A 17,534-nucleotide genomic window follows, 5' to 3' on the forward strand; every position below is an offset into this window, starting at 1 on the left:
TTATAAGACCGTCTGAAAATTAATTAATCGTCCCCAATTCAATTTTGATAATTTAAACTACCAAAAGGCACAAATTAAGCTTGCATGCAACTAAGTTTATCATGTGAAAAATTACTACCCAAACAAAAATGGAAGATTAAGGTAAGATACACTGAATACGAAAAGAAATGTCAAGAAAGTGGAAGCATTCTACATATGGCATAACCAACCTTTAGTGGCACCAAAACTAATAACTAACAATCAACAAACCTAACAATTAGCAATCACAAACAGACTACCACATAAAATCCTAATTCTACCCATCCTACCCTTCTCTCAAGTTTATTATTTTAAGGTCAAGTGATTTCTAAGTGGGGTGCACAAACGTGCGTCGAGAGCAATAGGCTCTGATGAATTTGTGTGGTGAATTGATTTTGGCTCTTAGAATCAATTGAGTTGATGAGTGTTTAGTAAGCGGTAACCCTTTCATTGTGCCGCTTCTATTCTCCTTTCCTTCTCTTTAACGATCGTTGAACCTTGTCTTTATGCTAAATTTTACGTATCTTCTTCTTTCCCGAGATATCTTCTTAACTCGAATACCTCTTTTTTTTGTCAACCGTTATCTTTACGGTCTGACTCCTTAGTTTCCTAACTTGGCAGATGCATGCACCCTTCAGAAATGTTTTACTTTTTCTCTATTCCGTTATCACTCCTTACCTCCTTAGTATAGTTGGTACCCTGTTGACCATGTTTACAGAGTTTGTAAGATGTGATTTGAGGATATAGGTTTGACTAAGTAGCCGAGTTTGGGTTGGGCTTCCATAATCATTTTGGATATCAAGGGTGTCACATCAGAAGTGGCGGGGGTGCTCGAAATTTGGGAAGCGGAAGTCGTAGGGGTGTTGGTGTTGTATCTCTCCGTAAGTTGCTTCTTGTGCCATATCGAGAGCTCCTTATCATAATGTGTTGCAAGGTTGGGGCCAACCTTTCCTCGATTATTCTTAAACTTGATCGGTGCAAGATCACCCCCAACACCATCGGGATTCACCCCCTCGAACACTTCAAACTGTCTAGGTATGACACGTGGAAGGTGATGTTCCACAAAGTTGACGCAAAACAACGGCGGCAAACGTGTCCGGAAAGGTATTTGATCATGGAAGTGAGGAGGCAACATCTCGGTATTATATGGGTGCCAATCCATATCCTGTTTTACAAGAAAAAGAAGTAACATAATTAAAAATCAAGCTACAAACCAACTATAAATACTAGCTGGACTTGGACGCAGGTATGCAAGGTCGGGGATATTTGGGGAGAGACTAGCTGCTTATTATATGAGAACGCAAATGAATCGCATGAACATCTGTTTTTTGGTTGTTATAGCAAATGTTGTTTGGTCAGAATACCATTCAATGGTGGATAAAATGCAGATTGAGACCGCTTTTAAAGAAGCACATAAAATCATGCAAGATGAAGTAACTTAAACTTACCGTGTCTTGAAGATTGTCTAAAATCTGGATTGTTTTGTTCATGTACGTTGCATAGTGGTCTCGACCAAGCGAGATTTGTACGTATAGTATGCGTAGGTGGGGATGGGTTAACAAACGAGATTTGTGATCTATCTTAGTATCTTACTAGTCAAAAACGCACAAGTCATGACAAAAAAATACCACGTATGAGTACATTTATGTTCAAAGGAAATTTGTGATTTAAAAATAAGCATTTGGCACTCTCTTATGTACGAGTAAGAGTACATTTTAATTTCAGAGGTAAAAACTAAAAACGTTGAAAAAGAAAAAAAGATGGGGGCATTCCGAGAATTGAACTCGGGACCTCTCGCACCCTAAGCGAGAATCATACCACTAGACCAAATGCCCTTTTGATGTTCAACCATCTGTTATATGAATATAAAACACGAGAGTATCGATGTACTCCAAATGTAAAGTGCTGAAAAGCGAGGGATATTTCCCTCCAAAAACGAGTGAAGTTGAAACCCCTCTCTCTTTTTAATTTCTGTACTAAAATAATTGTCCTTTGATTGATTTCCCCCATTTTTCCTGCATTTTCGTACTTTGAATATCAATCATCAATCAATGCCGCTTCCTTCCCATCTTCATCTTCTAGGTATTTCCCTTTTTCCATTTTCTACTATATTTACACTTCTCAATTATATTAATTGCATATTTAATCTCACTTTATATCTCTTCATTTCTTTGCTAATTAATTCCTCTAATTAAAACATAGTCGAATTCAGTTATGATTCTTACTTTGCAAATTCATGTGGTGTTATTTGACATGTTTTAATCTTAAGACGGAGTTGTCCGTCTTAAAAGACACTAATTTTGTAGTCATAAACCCTTTGCTTCTTAGTTTTATAAGCAACTTGTTTAAAACAAAGGCGAATTCAGTTATGATTCTTACTTGACAATTTGGTCTGGTGCTATTTGACCCGTTTTAATTTTAAGACAAAGACGTCCTCTAAAAGAGACCAACTTTGCTTCTTAGTATAAGCAACTTGTTTAAATAATCCGAATGCTAAATGTTTGAGCACAACGTTTTATTGAGCCCCTTTCATGTGCAATGCTTAGATTCTTCTTGATTATACACCCTCTGTCCCGTCATTTGTTGTCCTTTTCCATATTGGAGTGTCTCGGTCAATTGTTGTCCTTTCTATTTTGAGAATAAACTTAATGAACAATTTGATCATTCACACTCAATTTGTTCCACTTGTCATTTAGTAATTGGCTCCTTCCTTTGTCCTTGTTCTTTGTGCCAAAACCAAAGGACAACAAATGACCAGGACGGAGGGAGTAGTAGTTTCTGTGAAGGTGAGTAGACCGTATTGGCTGAATTTGGGAATGTGGACTCTTTTTGTGTGTCCTGCCATTTTCATGATCGGCTAAGTTACTCCGACTCAACGTATTGCTTCGAGTATTCGTGGAAACACTTGATGCTCCAACATGGGTATGGAACTAAAACCCTTTATCATAAACCATAAATAAAAAGATAATCTAGTTGTTTGAGGATATTTGATTTAATCATCATTACGTATAAAATATAGATTCTAAAACGAATGATAAAGGTCTGTTTGTATCAGGCATATGATATTATGTTTATCGATTTGACATCAGGGAGTGCAACTGATAATGCAGTGGCAATCGATACAAATACTGCAAATGATGTGGTAGATGTTGTACTTCATGACACTGAAGTTGTTCACTACGCTGATTATGTTGAAAATTCTGAGACTGACTTGATGTATGGAGATGATACTGAAGTTGTTCCTGACAGTGATGATGATGATATAGTAGATACCAATGTTGTTCCCGACAGTGATGATGATATAGTTGACACCGATTATGGCAGAGGTAGTTTAGGTAGACGCATGAGTTTTATTGAGAGGTTAGCAGCAGATTTATCTAAGGTGGAATCTCACACTCAGCCTATATGCAACAAACTCGATCAGCCCAATGTGGACATCCATGATCGTAGTGATCAAGGACATACTTCATGTGAGTTTATTTGTTTACTCGCTTTCTCTGCAATGGTTAATGTTATTCTAATGTGTTGCGTTAACATTTTCAGTTTATTTCATTTCCACTGGACCTAAAGACTACATTCTTTGCCTATTGAACATTATGGAAACAAAGTACAATGACTCACTAAACTGATTATGTCCCTTACAATTCAATTATGGGAAACAGTTGTCGGACGCTGCAATTCTTTAATGTACTTTTTATAACCTGTCATCTGAATATATTCTTTCAGTGTCAAATCCCCTTACCTCACCTTGCAGGAGTTTGGGTTCACTGGGGTAGTCGGGTAATATTGTTATTGTGTTATATTTTTCAGCTGTCAGTGTCAACAAGGTCAGTGATTCATGGAATCATGGGTACATGAATCTTTCATAGCTTGAGAGCCAACCTTTTCGCTACGAATTTATCTTCTTATTCTGACTTGGTGGACATTACTTTGCCTTTGCCTAAAGTCTTAAGTGTCTCAAGGTCTCTGAAGTCGCTGCTTTGGTATCATAGGATTTTTTGATTATACTGTTTTTGAAACCTCAAACAAGAAGAAAGTGCGCGTAGGTCTTGGTTATCTTGGTAAAATCTATTGACGCACTTTCCTTCTATATTCATCCTTGGCAACAGATATGATTGCTTGCCAGGGAAATGAAGTCACTCCCATTGTTGTACATAGCAACATGCAAGCAACAGACCTAAGTTCGGAAGATGCGAAGATTTTCGTTGAAGAGGATCCTCACCCAAATAATGTCATCTCTTGTGATTTAAATTTCACCAAAGATGGTAAGCAAATGAGCGTGGAATGTAAAGTTGAAAAAAACGACAGGCCAAGGCAATCAAAAACAAGAGATGTACATGCTGTGTACACTCGAAGGAAGAATGTGATTTCTAAGCTCAAAGACTATGAAATGAAAGATGTTAACAGATCAACTGAAGACTATAATGATAATAGAGGGTTAAGTTATGTTGAATCTCAAGAACCCGAAGACTTGTCTACTGCACTTCTCTTTGTTGATCAATATATTTCCGTCAATGCCATTCCAATGTCATCCTCACCGGCTAAACCAGTCAAAACAAAACAGAACTCACCGCTTTCATTAAGTGCTAAAGGAGCTCAAAGTGTACTAAGGTGGGCTGGTGCCAATAGAAGTGTTGATAAAGTTGAAATCTTTGAATGGAATGATAGTATAGATGGTGTTGAGAAGTGTATTCCTTCAGTGAATTGTGGTCAGCCTAAGCTTGCCTTGAGGAGCAAGAAATACAATCGTACATATGTCAGAAGGTCCCCAAGTGTGATGAATTCTGTACGAAATGAACATGCTCATAAAAAAGAGTTCAGAGAATATTCTGAGATTGAAGAATTTCCATTAAGAACGACAGATATTAATGCGATTCCTGAAGATTCTGAACATGTTTTTGATGTCGGGATTGATACACAGATTGCGGCAGAAGCTATGCAAGCTTTGTCATCTGTTGTTTGTACTGATGGCAGTGATATGGTTCCTGATCAGTGCCCACAAAAGTTGCCTGAGAAGTCAGGTGAAGATACTCAGAAGCAATTGTGTGCCGAGTTTTGGTCTTTCCCAAAGAAAATTCGATCAGCGCATAGAGATATTTCAGGCCCTAAAAATAGAAGAAGAGTTAATTGCTCTGACATCCTTGATGATATGCAAACATCAAAACAACTGGATAGAAGAAATAGTGGGAAGTTGGCCTCTGCAAAGTGCGTAGTTGGAAGAACTTTTACGGATTCTAAGAAGGTAAATTTGACAAAGAAAGCAAAGGCATGCAGAGCTAAAGATGACTATAACTGCAAAGAAAATTTCAATGAGTCATTATCTGCTGATGATGTTCCTCTTTGTAGACCGAATAACAGGAGGAAAGTAAAGAATATTCGTCGTGCCTCTGCAAACTTAAAATCATCCAGTTTGTTCAATATGCAGGAGGGTCTTGCGAGTGAGCCTATGGGCAACAGAGTTGCTGTTATGAAGTCTGGATTATATAATAGAAGAAAAGGTCGGGGCATAATGCACGATGTGTTAGATATCTCAGCTGAAAAAGCAGATCGTTCCAATGATCTGAGTGATTCTTCCTTGACTACTAGGGGTATGAAGTTGATTGATAAAGATAGGACGATGGAAGATGATTGTGCTGAATGTAATCTTTTGGGGTCTATAAGCTGGTGCTTGGGGGATTTCCCTAGAGGGAAAAGAACACACAGGTCTATACAAAATCATTCGGAAGATTACAGCGACTTAGATAATTCATCTGTGAAATTGAGTGTCTACAAACACAATCATTCTCCATTGAGATGCCAATCAAAAAGAGATAGCTGCCCCGGTTCAGCAGCCTCTCATTCTGGTATCAAAAGAAAACGAAGATCAACAATATATATCAGTCCTTGTTTGCTGTCTTCAATGAAACCTGAGAGTACCACAACTGGGCAAGTTTCTAATGTGGATTATACCGGCTGTAAAGCTAATGATAACCTGAAGTCACATTATCCAGTATTTTCAAGTTGCCAGGTATCCCCAGGGACCCCAAGTGAAGTCAATTTGACAAATTTGGTTGACGGACATGACAAGAAAAAGCCATCAACGACTGCTCTTACCAGAGAGCTACTCAGGTTGGGTTTCACAGAGTCAATACCAGATTTTACTTCAAAAATATCTCGAAGGCGAAAAACCATGGCAAATATTCAGGTCTTATTGAGCCAAAATTTGGATCGGAGCATCCGAAAGCATCAATTAAAGGTATTATTTTCTCTTTTTGTTTGTAAATGATTCTTATGTGTTCAGTTCAAACGTAAGTGATGTGATTCAATCTTGTTTTACAGATTTTAATGCGATTTGGTGTTCCTACAGCATCTTGTCCTTCAGATGCTACTCATTTTGTGACGGATAGATTTGCGCGAACAAGAAATATGCTTGAATTTATCGCCCAAGGTAAACCTGTGGTGACACATCGGTGGCTTGAGAGCTGTGACCAGGCAGGATTTTACATTGATGATAAGGACTACATTGTTAGAGATGCGAAGAAAGAACGTGAACTTGGTTTTAAGCTACCTATCTCACTAGATCAAGCGAAGCATCATCCTCTTTTAAGAGTGGGTTTTTGTACTCTAAACGCCGTATCTTATTTTATTCCATTTTGAACCATCCTAGCCAATAGCTCACTTTGTTTAGGCATGTTTTTTGTGGTGGAGATTGAGGGTGTGATACCCTAGCCCCTAGGCGACCTACATATTCTTGCATAAAAAACTGATCTAAATGCTGATCGGTATACATGGAAGTATAATTATTTCAGACGACGAGGTTTCTCACTACCCTTTTTGTCTGGATGTTTCTCTTAATCAGGGCTATAGAGTCTTAATCACACCCAATGCAAAACCTGGAAAAGAAATGCTTGCTAGCTTGGTGAAGGCTTCACATGGTGAGGTACATAACATTAATAATCTCTATTTTTCCATCCTTTATTCTATTTCTAGAGCCGATTAGTGATCTGTTCATTTCAGGTCGTGAATGAGATCATGGACAGTAAATTGGACGATTTGCTTATTCTCTCTTGTGATGAAGATCAAGCTTATTGCATCCCTTTCACCCAAAAAGGTTAGTCTTCAATCTTTCTTCCTATTAAATACCTAAAGAAATCGGGAACTTTTTTTAAAATTCCATTTGATTTTCATGTGCTTTATTTATGTAACTTACTAATATAATAAACAATGCTTTATTTATGTAACATTTGATGTAATGTGGTAAGTTCTGATATAAGTAAGTAATTACAGGTACAGCAGCTTATGACCCTGAGCTGCTTCTGAATGGAATTGTTATTCAGAAACTTGAGTTTGCAAGGTATGTTTTAAGTCATAACATCATTCCATTCTCTCACACGTCCACAACGATTATCCTTCCGCATTCTTAAACAACTCACTTATCGCATGAACTTTTTCCTAACTGATATCAGTAAGACATTAGGCATGTCATTTGCATGCTTTTGAGTTCTAAGAATAATTGTGTTAACCATCTCCATTGATAAGCCTTTTGTTCTTATGTTAATTAATTGAGAAAATTTCAATCATTTGGCGCCGCATCCTTGTGCAGGCATAGACTCTTCAATGCTCAAGTAAAAGGATAGTAGCATCCTACAGAGACAAAGGTCCAAGTGCAGATGTTTTTTGGGGTGTGATTTTTCCAGATCACTATCATTTTGGCATTAAGTTGCGAAGATTCTCCATGTAAAATATGTTGTCACAATTCAGTGATTGCTGTAAAGTTACATTATGTATCACAATTCGGTGATTTCAGGCATGAAGTAAAAGCCAAAGGAATAGTACCCGTTGGGGTGCCCAAGTCTGCTGAGATATCCATCCGAACCTCCTCCATGGAATTTCCCTATTTTCATGTCTAACTCAGAAAATGTGCGAGGTAATTTTGCAGTTTGCATGCCAAAAGGAAGAATGGCTGATAAAGGAGACTTCACCAGAGTAACTCTTTCAGGAAGTGAAAGATTCTTAGCTTTCCACCCTATAAGCCTTTTGTTAACCTTGGCCATACATTATGAAACGTTTCCTTGGTAACTCGACCATTGACAGTGGGCATCGATTAAATTCTCGTCAATGTTCTTGGAGAAGAAAACCTTAGATTTGGAATTGCTGAATATTTGTCCTCAACAAAGGTGCATTGATGCATGAGATCGCGAGTTCAAACTCTGCATATTGCAATCTCTTGATTCCATTGTTATCTTTGGGCCAATGTAGTCGTTTGAGCCTAACCTCAATCCATTATTGTCCTTGTGACCTTGTCCATTATATACGAGGGTTTACTATTCACTCGAAAAATAAAACTTTCATTTTAAAATATTTTAAGGTAGCATTATGTAATACAATGTACTGCTAAAAAAATCCATATGATTAACGAGTAGGAATCACACTCACACGGTCACACTACATCAAAATAGCCTTGCACAATCACTAAAATTATTGTTATTATTTTTAGTCGATGATGCATGATAATGAGCTTCAATAACTTGCCTAAAATATCTCCTAGTAATTTTTTTGGGTGTAAACCATTCAATTTAGTCCGCACTCAATCTGGGTTCCCAAGACTCAAAACTCAAAAACGAGATATTTATTAAGCTAAAATAATCTCTTACCCATTAATCTAAGTGATCATGAGTTAAGTATTTCCTAGCTGATACTCCTATAAGCTACTCTATCAAATTACGAAAATAAAATAAACAGTGCGTCTTGCTTCAGACGGCCTTTTTTTGTCTGAAATAATAAGACGAGATTTTGTAACCATTTTACAGTTAAATGTGACCACTATTGAAAAACCAGTTCCCATAAGTTGTCTGCCTATACCATTGTGGTTACATTTAACTATAGAGTTTTTTTGTCAGAAACCACATTTTATTTAGGGTCATTTGTGAACAACTACCTTTCATTTTATTTTTGGCTTTCAACTACCTTTCATTTCTTCATTTTGCGAAAGGCTATCAAAAATCCACTTCCGGCGAAAAAAATCAACTTTCCGGCGTTAACTTACCATTTCATGTTGAATCTAACTCTTTACTTCATAACCCTAATAATCGATGATAAAGATTGATTAAATCCAACATTAATCACCTCTATTTGTTTATCTCTTACCCGAACCAAAGTCCTAATCACCGAAACAAAATCATCATTATTAATCTTAACATGGTAAATAATTCTTCAATAATAATGATCTATTATGGCCTTGTTGGCAAAATTACCTCCTAGTGTTAACTATTCGAAAATAATCATGGATTCACTCTTAGGATCACTTGTGTGCTACTATCTCATTAGTTTTCATATACCCGCCATCTTACCATGAAGAGAGAAAGAAGGTACTTTAATATGACTTAGATGGACACTAGGTTGATGAATCATGAGTAGTCTATAAGGTTGTTGAACTGTAAGGGTGAAGGTGAAAGTGGTAGTAAAGGTGACGACGAAGATGGAGATGGAGATTGAGATGGTTAATGCATTGGAATTGCTTTGAACAAACTTTTGATAAGTTGTTGAGCATGGAGATGAGCTTTTTCGGATTTTGTTGGGTGAACAAAGGAGAAATATGAGTTATATGTATGAAAATGGAGAAAAAAACAAGTCAACGCCGGAAAGTTGATTTTTTTTGTCGGAAGTGGATTTTTGGTTGTTTTTCGCAAAATGAAGAAATGAAAGGTAGTTGAAAGCCAAAAATAAAATGAAAGGTAGTTTCCGACAAAAACCCCTTAACTATAAATTGGTAATAAGACAAAAAATGTCCGTCTGAAACAAGAATTTGTGAAAATAAAATAAAGAATAAAACCTTGAGGGTCCGTTTGGATACAATTTTAGGAGGGAATGGGAGGGGAGGGGGAGTGAGGGGAGGTGAAGGGAGGAAAGAGAAGGCGAGGGCAAATGGGATGTGGGTGTTTGGATAACAAAAATTATGAAGGGAAATGGAAGGGGGGGAATGAGGGAGATGAAGAATGGATGGAGGATTGAAGGATGCTTGGTGGTATAATTAGAGTTCAAATAATGTTTTCTTTCCAAATCTTGTCACCCTTGAAAAGATTATAGTTTGTTCTATAGGAGGGAAAATAAGTCCTCTTATTTATCTCCCCTTCCATTTCCTTTCTCCCATATTTTTTATCCAAACAAAGGAAATTAAATTCCTTCCTTTCCCTCCCTTCCCCTTCGCTCCAATTCCTTCAATCCAAACGGACCCTCAATCTTTTTAATTATCGTTCCATCAAAGAACTCCAGCATAATATACCACCAAATTGAAATTGAGGGGATGGATAATATCCCCCAAATGCAAAAACAAAAACTGATGATCTGAATTCCTAAACAATAAACCCTAAAAATTAAATCAATCCACATTGGGGCAATTCCTAGTTTAAGATCAGTCTTCTGCTAATACGAGTAATTCACAAGGTTTGCTCTTCATCTCTTCTCACTTTTTTTATATGTGTAGTTCAATTAATCAAATCTTCTTCTGCTAATAATCATGGGTTTCATTTGATTTGGTTCCCCTTTGTATATTTTAATTTTGTTTTATGAGTTCGAGATCTTTGCGAAACCTAATTGCTAGATTCTTGTGATTGTTAGTTTAAAATCAATTCTGTTTGACCTAGAACAAGCTCAAATCACAACCTTTGAAAAGGAATTTCCGTAAAAAATTACAATTAATAAGGAATTAGTATGTGGGTTGCGCTTGGAATAGTGATTTTTCTCAAATTGAATTTGGGTTCGATCCATTCGTTAACTATATTGCTGCTGTTGATCTTCATGACTTCATGGCACCAAGCCACCGATACACAAATTCACGTGTAAGGTGGTTTTACACAAGAATTTGTGTCGCGTCCTCGGGTTTTTGATAACTGTTTTTCTTAGTTTTTGTTTCTGGGATCCGTTTTACATTATCTTACTGTAAAACTACATCAGAGAAGACCAAATGGCACCGATATTGCAGGAGATATTCACCTATATGATTGGTTTGCTTAAGGTATATTTAGGGGCATTTATATGCTAATTGCCAAGTGCCATAGTATCATAGTGTCGATTATCGAGTTTATATTATTACCTTTGTATCAAAACACATGAAATTAGAATTGTGAAAATTTTTGTGCAAAATAATTCTATCATACTTCCTCCATTCAACTCCACTCTACCACTTTGCTTTTTCACGTTTGCCAATACATGTTTTATGCGGTAAATATCGTTAGTTACGTATTTGCAAAAAATATAAAAGTTAGATATTTTTAATGTACTCGTAAAGACGAATCAAATAAGATCCCACATGAATATATTTTCACTTATATTTTGAGAGAAAATTGAAATTGAATGTTAAGTTGTGAATAGTGTAGAAAATGGAAAGTGGTAGAGTGGAGTTGAATGGAGGAAGTATCATACATATTATTAATGCAGTTCTATGATTCTATTTATGTAACAAAATCAAAATCTCTCATTAATATGTAGTGTTTTTATTTAATTTTTAAAAATTTATTTGTTCTTTTCGGATTTATTACACGTTTTTACCAAAAACTTTCTTATATATTAATATACTTGGTTCACTTTTAAGGTATTCCAGACCCTTGAGTTTTACTTCGTTTTTCAAATTCGTTTTAATCTTTATTCTTGATTTAAATTCTAAGTTTTTATAAAAGAAATCCGGGCTTCGATTTTAAAACTTATAAGTTTACCTTGACTTTTGTATTATTTTTCACTCCCCTTTTGTTTTTCACTTTTCCTTTTCTATATTTTCGCATTTTGAGGTGTGCGATCACCCATGGACGGTTCTAAAGGATGATTCATGTCAGCCGACCCCAAATCATTTTGGGATTAAGGCTCTGATGATGTTGTTGTTTATAGTGTGAGGACCAATCATAGAGTATTTCATTTGGCGGGAAAACTTTGGAGACCTCTTAATCTTTTAATATAACAGGGATGATAAGGGCATCAAAGTAATGTTGTTTATAGCCGTTATTGACGATTAAGTCAAGCGGCCTTTTGCTGATTGGCTATTGTTATGTAAGATATAGATATTTGGGCAATGCATATGTGATCATAATGTTTACCACATGATGCGTGGAAGGATGTGCACTGGTAAGTGGTAACTCACCTTGGAAACTAAAAGTGATTGGCACCGGTTTTGTTGGGTTTCTCCAGTAATGTTTGATAGAACAACTTACCGTTTTTTCTGTCAAGCCAAAATTTTCTTGCCTGAACGTATTTTCATTTAAAATGGTTAGACTAAACACGTTTCTGATCTGCATACTGAAAAAACTCCTTGTATAGGTTTTTCTAAATGTAGTTATGCATTCTAAATGATGTCCGCTTCATGAATATTTTCTTCATGTTTATATCAGAATGGGAAAGCGTAAGAAAAACATTAAACCTCCTTCCAACTCCACTCAGTTGGTGCTTTCTGAGAATCAGGCTCCCGAGTCGTTAAAGCCAAAAGAGAAAAAGTTTAAAAACTCTACACGGCAACTCAAATCTAAGGACGGAGAAGGTACATCACAGAGTCAAGTTGCTGATGAGGGTACGAGCAAGAGTTCTGCAGCAACGGGAAAAGACAATGATTTAAATCCAGGAGGCAATGAGAAAAAATTGCATTCTGTAAAGAGGAGCAACAAGCAGAATAATAAGAGCAATAAACATCAAGAAATAAGGGTTGATCATAGTCCAAAATCGGAGAGGAAAGTTGATAGTCCAAAATCAGAGAGGAAAGTTGCTGGACTGATTTTCATGTGCAACGCTAAAACCAAACCTGATTGCTTCCGTTACAATGTCATGGCCGTGTCATCGGGGAAGAAGGAGGTTGTGCTTGGTATAAAACCTGGTCTAAAGCTGTTCCTCTATGACTTTGATCTCAGGCTTCTTTATGGTGTCTACGAAGCATCGTCTGCTGGGGGTATGAACCTTGAGCCCGCTGCATTTGGTGGAGGTTTCCCTGCTCAGGTGAATCTTTTCAAAGCACTCCTGTGTCTTTTATCGTACATAGAATTAACATTTGGCATCTATCACTCTCTTTCTCAGTATTCTTTTTTTTATTAAAATAAATAAATAAATCTTCCTCCATATTTGATGGTGCTTGATGATCATGGTGCATCTCAGGTGCGCTTCAGGATCATTAAAGACTGCTTGCCTCTTTCCGAAAGCGTTTTCAAGAAAGCAATTAAGGAAAACTATGATGAGAGAACGAATAAATTCCAAGTCGAGCTAACTTCCAAACAAGTATGTTCCTCTTCATGTACTTTATTAGCATTTTTCTTTTATGCAAAATTAGTGATCAATGCTCATTGAAGTTGTTGGATGCATTTTGGTAAATCACGTAAGAGTATGTAACCACAAAACTCGATAAAGTCCTTTGTGGTGGGGGAATCGGAATAAAGATTACAGAATATGTGAAGTCGCTTAGGAACTAAAGAGATTTTTTTTCTCGGAGCATGCTTTTGCACCATGTTGTCTCATCCTTGTGCCTGAGGTATATAGTAACAGGGCCGGCCCAGAGGGCGTTCAACCCGTGCGGCGGAACAGGGCCCTAATTTTAAGGGGCCCAATTATTGATGAAGCTACTATATGCTGATATATACTACTTCACGTATATATTAATCATCAGAAGTTTTGTAGTGCAATTGGTAAGGTAGGTGCCCCACTTTCCTGGCATTCCTGGTTCGACTCTCACTAGCTGCAATTTTGAACTTTAATTTGCTTTTGAAAATGAAATAAAATAAGCCTCTGTCAAGGCTCGAACCTGCGTCGATATGAAAAGCAGTGATACATTACCACCAAGATACTTACAATTGCTTGTATTTGAAGATACAAAAGTTTATTTATACCACATAAAGGGTCTTTTTTATCACCCGATTAAAATAAAATGTTTATATTTTTGTAAAAAAAATTAAATGCTTTTTTAAAAAAATTCTTATATTTTTATAAAATATAAAGTACGCTAATAATTAAGGCCTTAAGGGGCCTATCGTATAAATCTCGCACAGGGCCCCCAAAATGTCAGGGACGGCCATGATAGTAAGTTGATGCAGATGATGGCGGCACGTTGATTCTGATGGGAGTATCAAATATCTATCCTGTACAGACCTTGCTAATGTGTCAACTTATGTTGACTTCCCTTTTCATTTGTCATATTGATTCCATATGACCTAATACTTGAGCAATATCTGTATACTTTTTATCTTTGGTGGTGAAGATGTCATGTACTTAATCACCTGTCTGTAAGTTTATATCTTTGAGCGTGTTTGTTTTATATGAACTAGAAATCCACTCTTTCTTATTTGGTCATTGAGTCAGTCCCTCATATGAATGTGGCAATGAGACCATCTTCAATATATATATGGCGAGTCAGCAATATTACAAAATTTACAACCATACATTGGTTGTCTTTGGTGGAAGCCTTGCTTAATTAACTGTGATGGGCAATAATCGACGTATTATGTGCTTAAGACCTATGTTATTCGATTTTACTTTTAGGACCGTAACCGTGTCGACACAACATGACATGGATACCAGACCCGACACTTATGAGCCTGACACTTCTTCCTAGGAGAGCTAAACTAGTGAGGGTCTCACCAAAAAAAAGTAGAGGAAGAGTTTATAAAGCATTTAGTATTATATTGATTATTGTCTTATATGTCAAACTTCTTTCCATTTTACTTTAGAAAACTGATATATTTCAAGTTTAGAAGTGTATTTTGCTCTGAAGATGTTTCCTCGCACTTGTATCCTCATTTTAGGACAGGGTCCTCATGTCTAAAAATTTTAGTCATCCTGAGTCCAAGACTTGGATATATCTACTCATTTCCGACACTCCTAACAAAGTCATATTAACATAGCTTAAGATGATTATCTTTATTCATCAACTCAGGATTTATTTGAAGGTTATCCCTTTATTCCTGATGCAGTTCTGTAACAAATAAACCCCAAGTTGAGCGTTTTTGTTTCCCTGTTTAAAGTAATAAATCTTGCTGTGAATAAAGTACAGAGGTTTCCTTGTTTGCAGGTCCACAGCCTAAAATCGCTATTCCGGCCGAGACAACAGTCTCACAAGGACCATCGAGTTGCTCAGCAACCCTCATCTTCTTTCGATCCACTTTATGTCTCTGAGGAGGAATATCGCAAATTTGGTCTGCGGCCTAATTTACGTGGGCTGAGGCAGGATACAGTTTCCTACGCTCTTATCCCTCAACCTTCTGGCGGTACCCAGGATAATAACCAACTGTTCAGGACCTCTGCTCCTGTTTACAGGGATCCTCCCTCTACTCAAGAACAAATTTTCAGAGCTCCTCCCCAAGCATATAGGGTAATGCCTCAGGAGCATCTCTGGTTAATAACATGTTCAATTAGGCCCTATGAATAGAACCCCAAATCTATAAATCCATATAGTTATTAGTTTTAGTTTAAAAGAAAAAGAGAACTATTGCTTTATCATCTATCTAACAATTTATCCTATAAGTTACTCGGTATTCTTGAATAAAAAAAGGAAAAAGAGAATTATTAGATGGAATTGTTTACATTCGGGTTTTAGTTCTTTGAGGACGGTTGGTAGCTTTCTGCATCTCAGTTGTATGAATAAATCGTTTCTAAAGTATTTTTTTATAAATATTTATTACAACCCTTTTTCCTTCTTTTCTCTAATTCAAGATCTCATCTGAACAGGGACTCTCAAACCCATTAGAGAACCGTGCTCAGGAGCAAATTGTTGGACAATCAGCACTTACATATGGGACTTCATCATCATACCGGGAGCAGGCAGTTCGGTCTGATCCTGTATATCTTAGTGAAGAAGAGTATCGGCGATATGGTTTAAGGGGTCGAACCGAGCTATCTTCTGTGAAACCAGTTCCACAAGTTAGGGAAGTGAATGAATTAAGGGGTCGGGCCGAGCTATCTTCTGTGAAACCAGTTCCACAAGTTAGGGAAGTGAATCAATATCTAGAGGATAAATATCTCCCTAGTAATTATCATGAAACCTCTACCGATCCTTATGTAAGGTCACCAAGAGTCCCGGCCCCTGCATATGAGTCTTACAGCCAGACAAGAGTGATCACAGCACATCCATCAGACATGAACCGTGTAGTTGATGCTAGTGATTACCCATTGCCAAGAAGTGCCATTGATGAAAGAATATATTCATCATCTGCTTCTCATGAGTTGCCAGACTACAACCAGAAGAATCGTAACGTTGGGGGTCCCGCTGACCTGGCATCAGCTCCAGTGTCATCTCGATACTCGTTTGTGGGTGCTTCGTACTCTTATCGGTGACCCTCGGTTTCCTTAAGGATGACAGTGTTCTCTGTCTTGCTCCTTATAATCTTGTGCACGGAATGGAAGTATATTTCTTGAGCTGAGGAGAAAGGCAAATGAGAATTCAAACTCGAAGTAACGCTTTGATGCCAGGATTACAGTTTTCAGTGACTAAGGTGGATGAATATGATGCAAAGGCTGCCTTTGATAATCCAAATGCAACAAATGCCTTTTATAATGTTTCAAAGATATTTGTTTTCTATTTATTTGGCTGGTAAAGACACACAAGCCACGAGTGGTTGTACACTAACCCGCTGTAATCTCAACTAAATTATGCTCTGTTTAGAAAGCAGGTTCCTTGGTTTTTCTGTTTTGGTGTAAATAGATGATGCTGATAGGCTTTGAATGCATCCAGAAAGGAGCTTCATTTGTTGTGCATCCTTGTGAGTTGTCACCGATGTCAAATAAGGAGCTTGTGCTGAAATTTGGAAATAATGCGGCTTCATCATTATCGTTTTGGAATTTTGTAATGGTCTGGCGAATACACAAACTCCTATGTAAGGCGGGCCTTATGCTTAAAGGCTCAAGTTCGTGACAGTGTGATTCAAAGAAGTCCAAGTGAGGTGTTATATGGTCAGATGTGCACCAATCTAGTATCCACCTTGGCTTCAAATTAGTAGAAAGAAAACAAGTATGTTTAACTGCAGGCTGCCATCATAGCATCAGAAGTTGAGGAAGGACTCACTCGGGTTGTGTTTGTTCAGTCCGCGTTACTCTTTCAAAATGTTCCCCGGATCGGATGTGTGATTTGAAGCATCAGATAGCATTCTAGCCCCTCAGTACCATTTGTACCGACGACATTATTAGAATTGTTTGGCTCATACTCCTGGCAAAGGCTCGTCGACCTTTCCCATTTGTGTTGAGACTTGAGATGTAATCAAGTCGATGCATATGCATCTTGATATGCCCATGGGTCTGTTCCATGGACCAAAAACACCTCCATCAAAGGCACTTGAAACAAGCAGTTGCCCTCGACTATCCAAAGAGTGAACAAACAAGGATTGGTTGTGTGAATGCTACTGTAAACATAGGATCTTGTTGTGATAGTAAAATTGCCAAGGCTGAATAAGTGAAAAGATTGGATCTTTCCCGGAATATAATTAAGGATGAGCGAATATAAATCGTACTAATTCCCCCAGGAAAAAACTTTCATCTCTACCTCTGAGACGAGTTTAATAATGTGAATGTGGCAAGTGTTATGC

General features: G+C 37.3%; 2 protein-coding genes, 1 long non-coding RNA gene and 1 other non-coding gene across 9 annotated transcripts in view; 2 read left to right on the top strand and 2 right to left on the bottom strand.

The window, feature by feature from the left end:
* The window catches only part of LOC141598464 (uncharacterized), a 162,048-nt gene that overhangs the window by 5,220 nt on the left and 139,294 nt on the right, over nucleotides 1-17,534 (bottom strand). The window lies entirely within an intron of this gene.
* Nucleotides 1,782-1,853, bottom strand: TRNAP-AGG (transfer RNA proline (anticodon AGG)). The gene has a single exon. It is a non-coding gene; the product is annotated as a tRNA-Pro (tRNA).
* LOC141598351 (uncharacterized) lies at nucleotides 1,960-7,894 on the top strand. Of its 6 annotated transcripts, XM_074418141.1 has the most exons (9): nucleotides 1,976-2,100; nucleotides 3,108-3,488; nucleotides 4,128-5,260; nucleotides 5,444-6,253; nucleotides 6,337-6,606; nucleotides 6,857-6,937; nucleotides 7,015-7,108; nucleotides 7,285-7,351; nucleotides 7,601-7,894. In XM_074418141.1, the coding sequence occupies exons 1-9, from the start codon at nucleotides 2,070-2,072 to the stop codon at nucleotides 7,632-7,634; spliced, it is 2,901 nt and encodes a 966-aa protein (XP_074274242.1). In that variant the 5' UTR covers nucleotides 1,976-2,069; the 3' UTR covers nucleotides 7,635-7,894. The 6 variants fall into 6 exon arrangements, 4 of the variants coding, with proteins under 4 accessions (XP_074274230.1, XP_074274242.1, XP_074274236.1 ...); XR_012523470.1 differs by having other exon boundaries at nucleotides 1,960-2,100; nucleotides 4,128-6,253; nucleotides 6,857-6,932; XR_012523474.1 differs by having other exon boundaries at nucleotides 1,960-2,100; nucleotides 4,128-6,253; nucleotides 6,365-6,606.
* Nucleotides 10,240-16,710, top strand: LOC141598388 (uncharacterized). Its single transcript, XM_074418147.1, has 5 exons — nucleotides 10,240-10,440; nucleotides 12,375-12,969; nucleotides 13,126-13,245; nucleotides 15,029-15,328; nucleotides 15,685-16,710. Exons 2-5 carry the CDS (start codon nucleotides 12,376-12,378, stop codon nucleotides 16,288-16,290), a joined length of 1,620 nt encoding a protein of 539 aa, XP_074274248.1. The 5' UTR covers nucleotides 10,240-10,440; nucleotide 12,375; the 3' UTR covers nucleotides 16,291-16,710.

This window comes from Silene latifolia, chromosome 1, assembly GCF_048544455.1.
Source record: "Silene latifolia isolate original U9 population chromosome 1, ASM4854445v1, whole genome shotgun sequence".
Lineage (NCBI taxonomy): Eukaryota > Viridiplantae > Streptophyta > Magnoliopsida > Caryophyllales > Caryophyllaceae > Silene > Silene latifolia.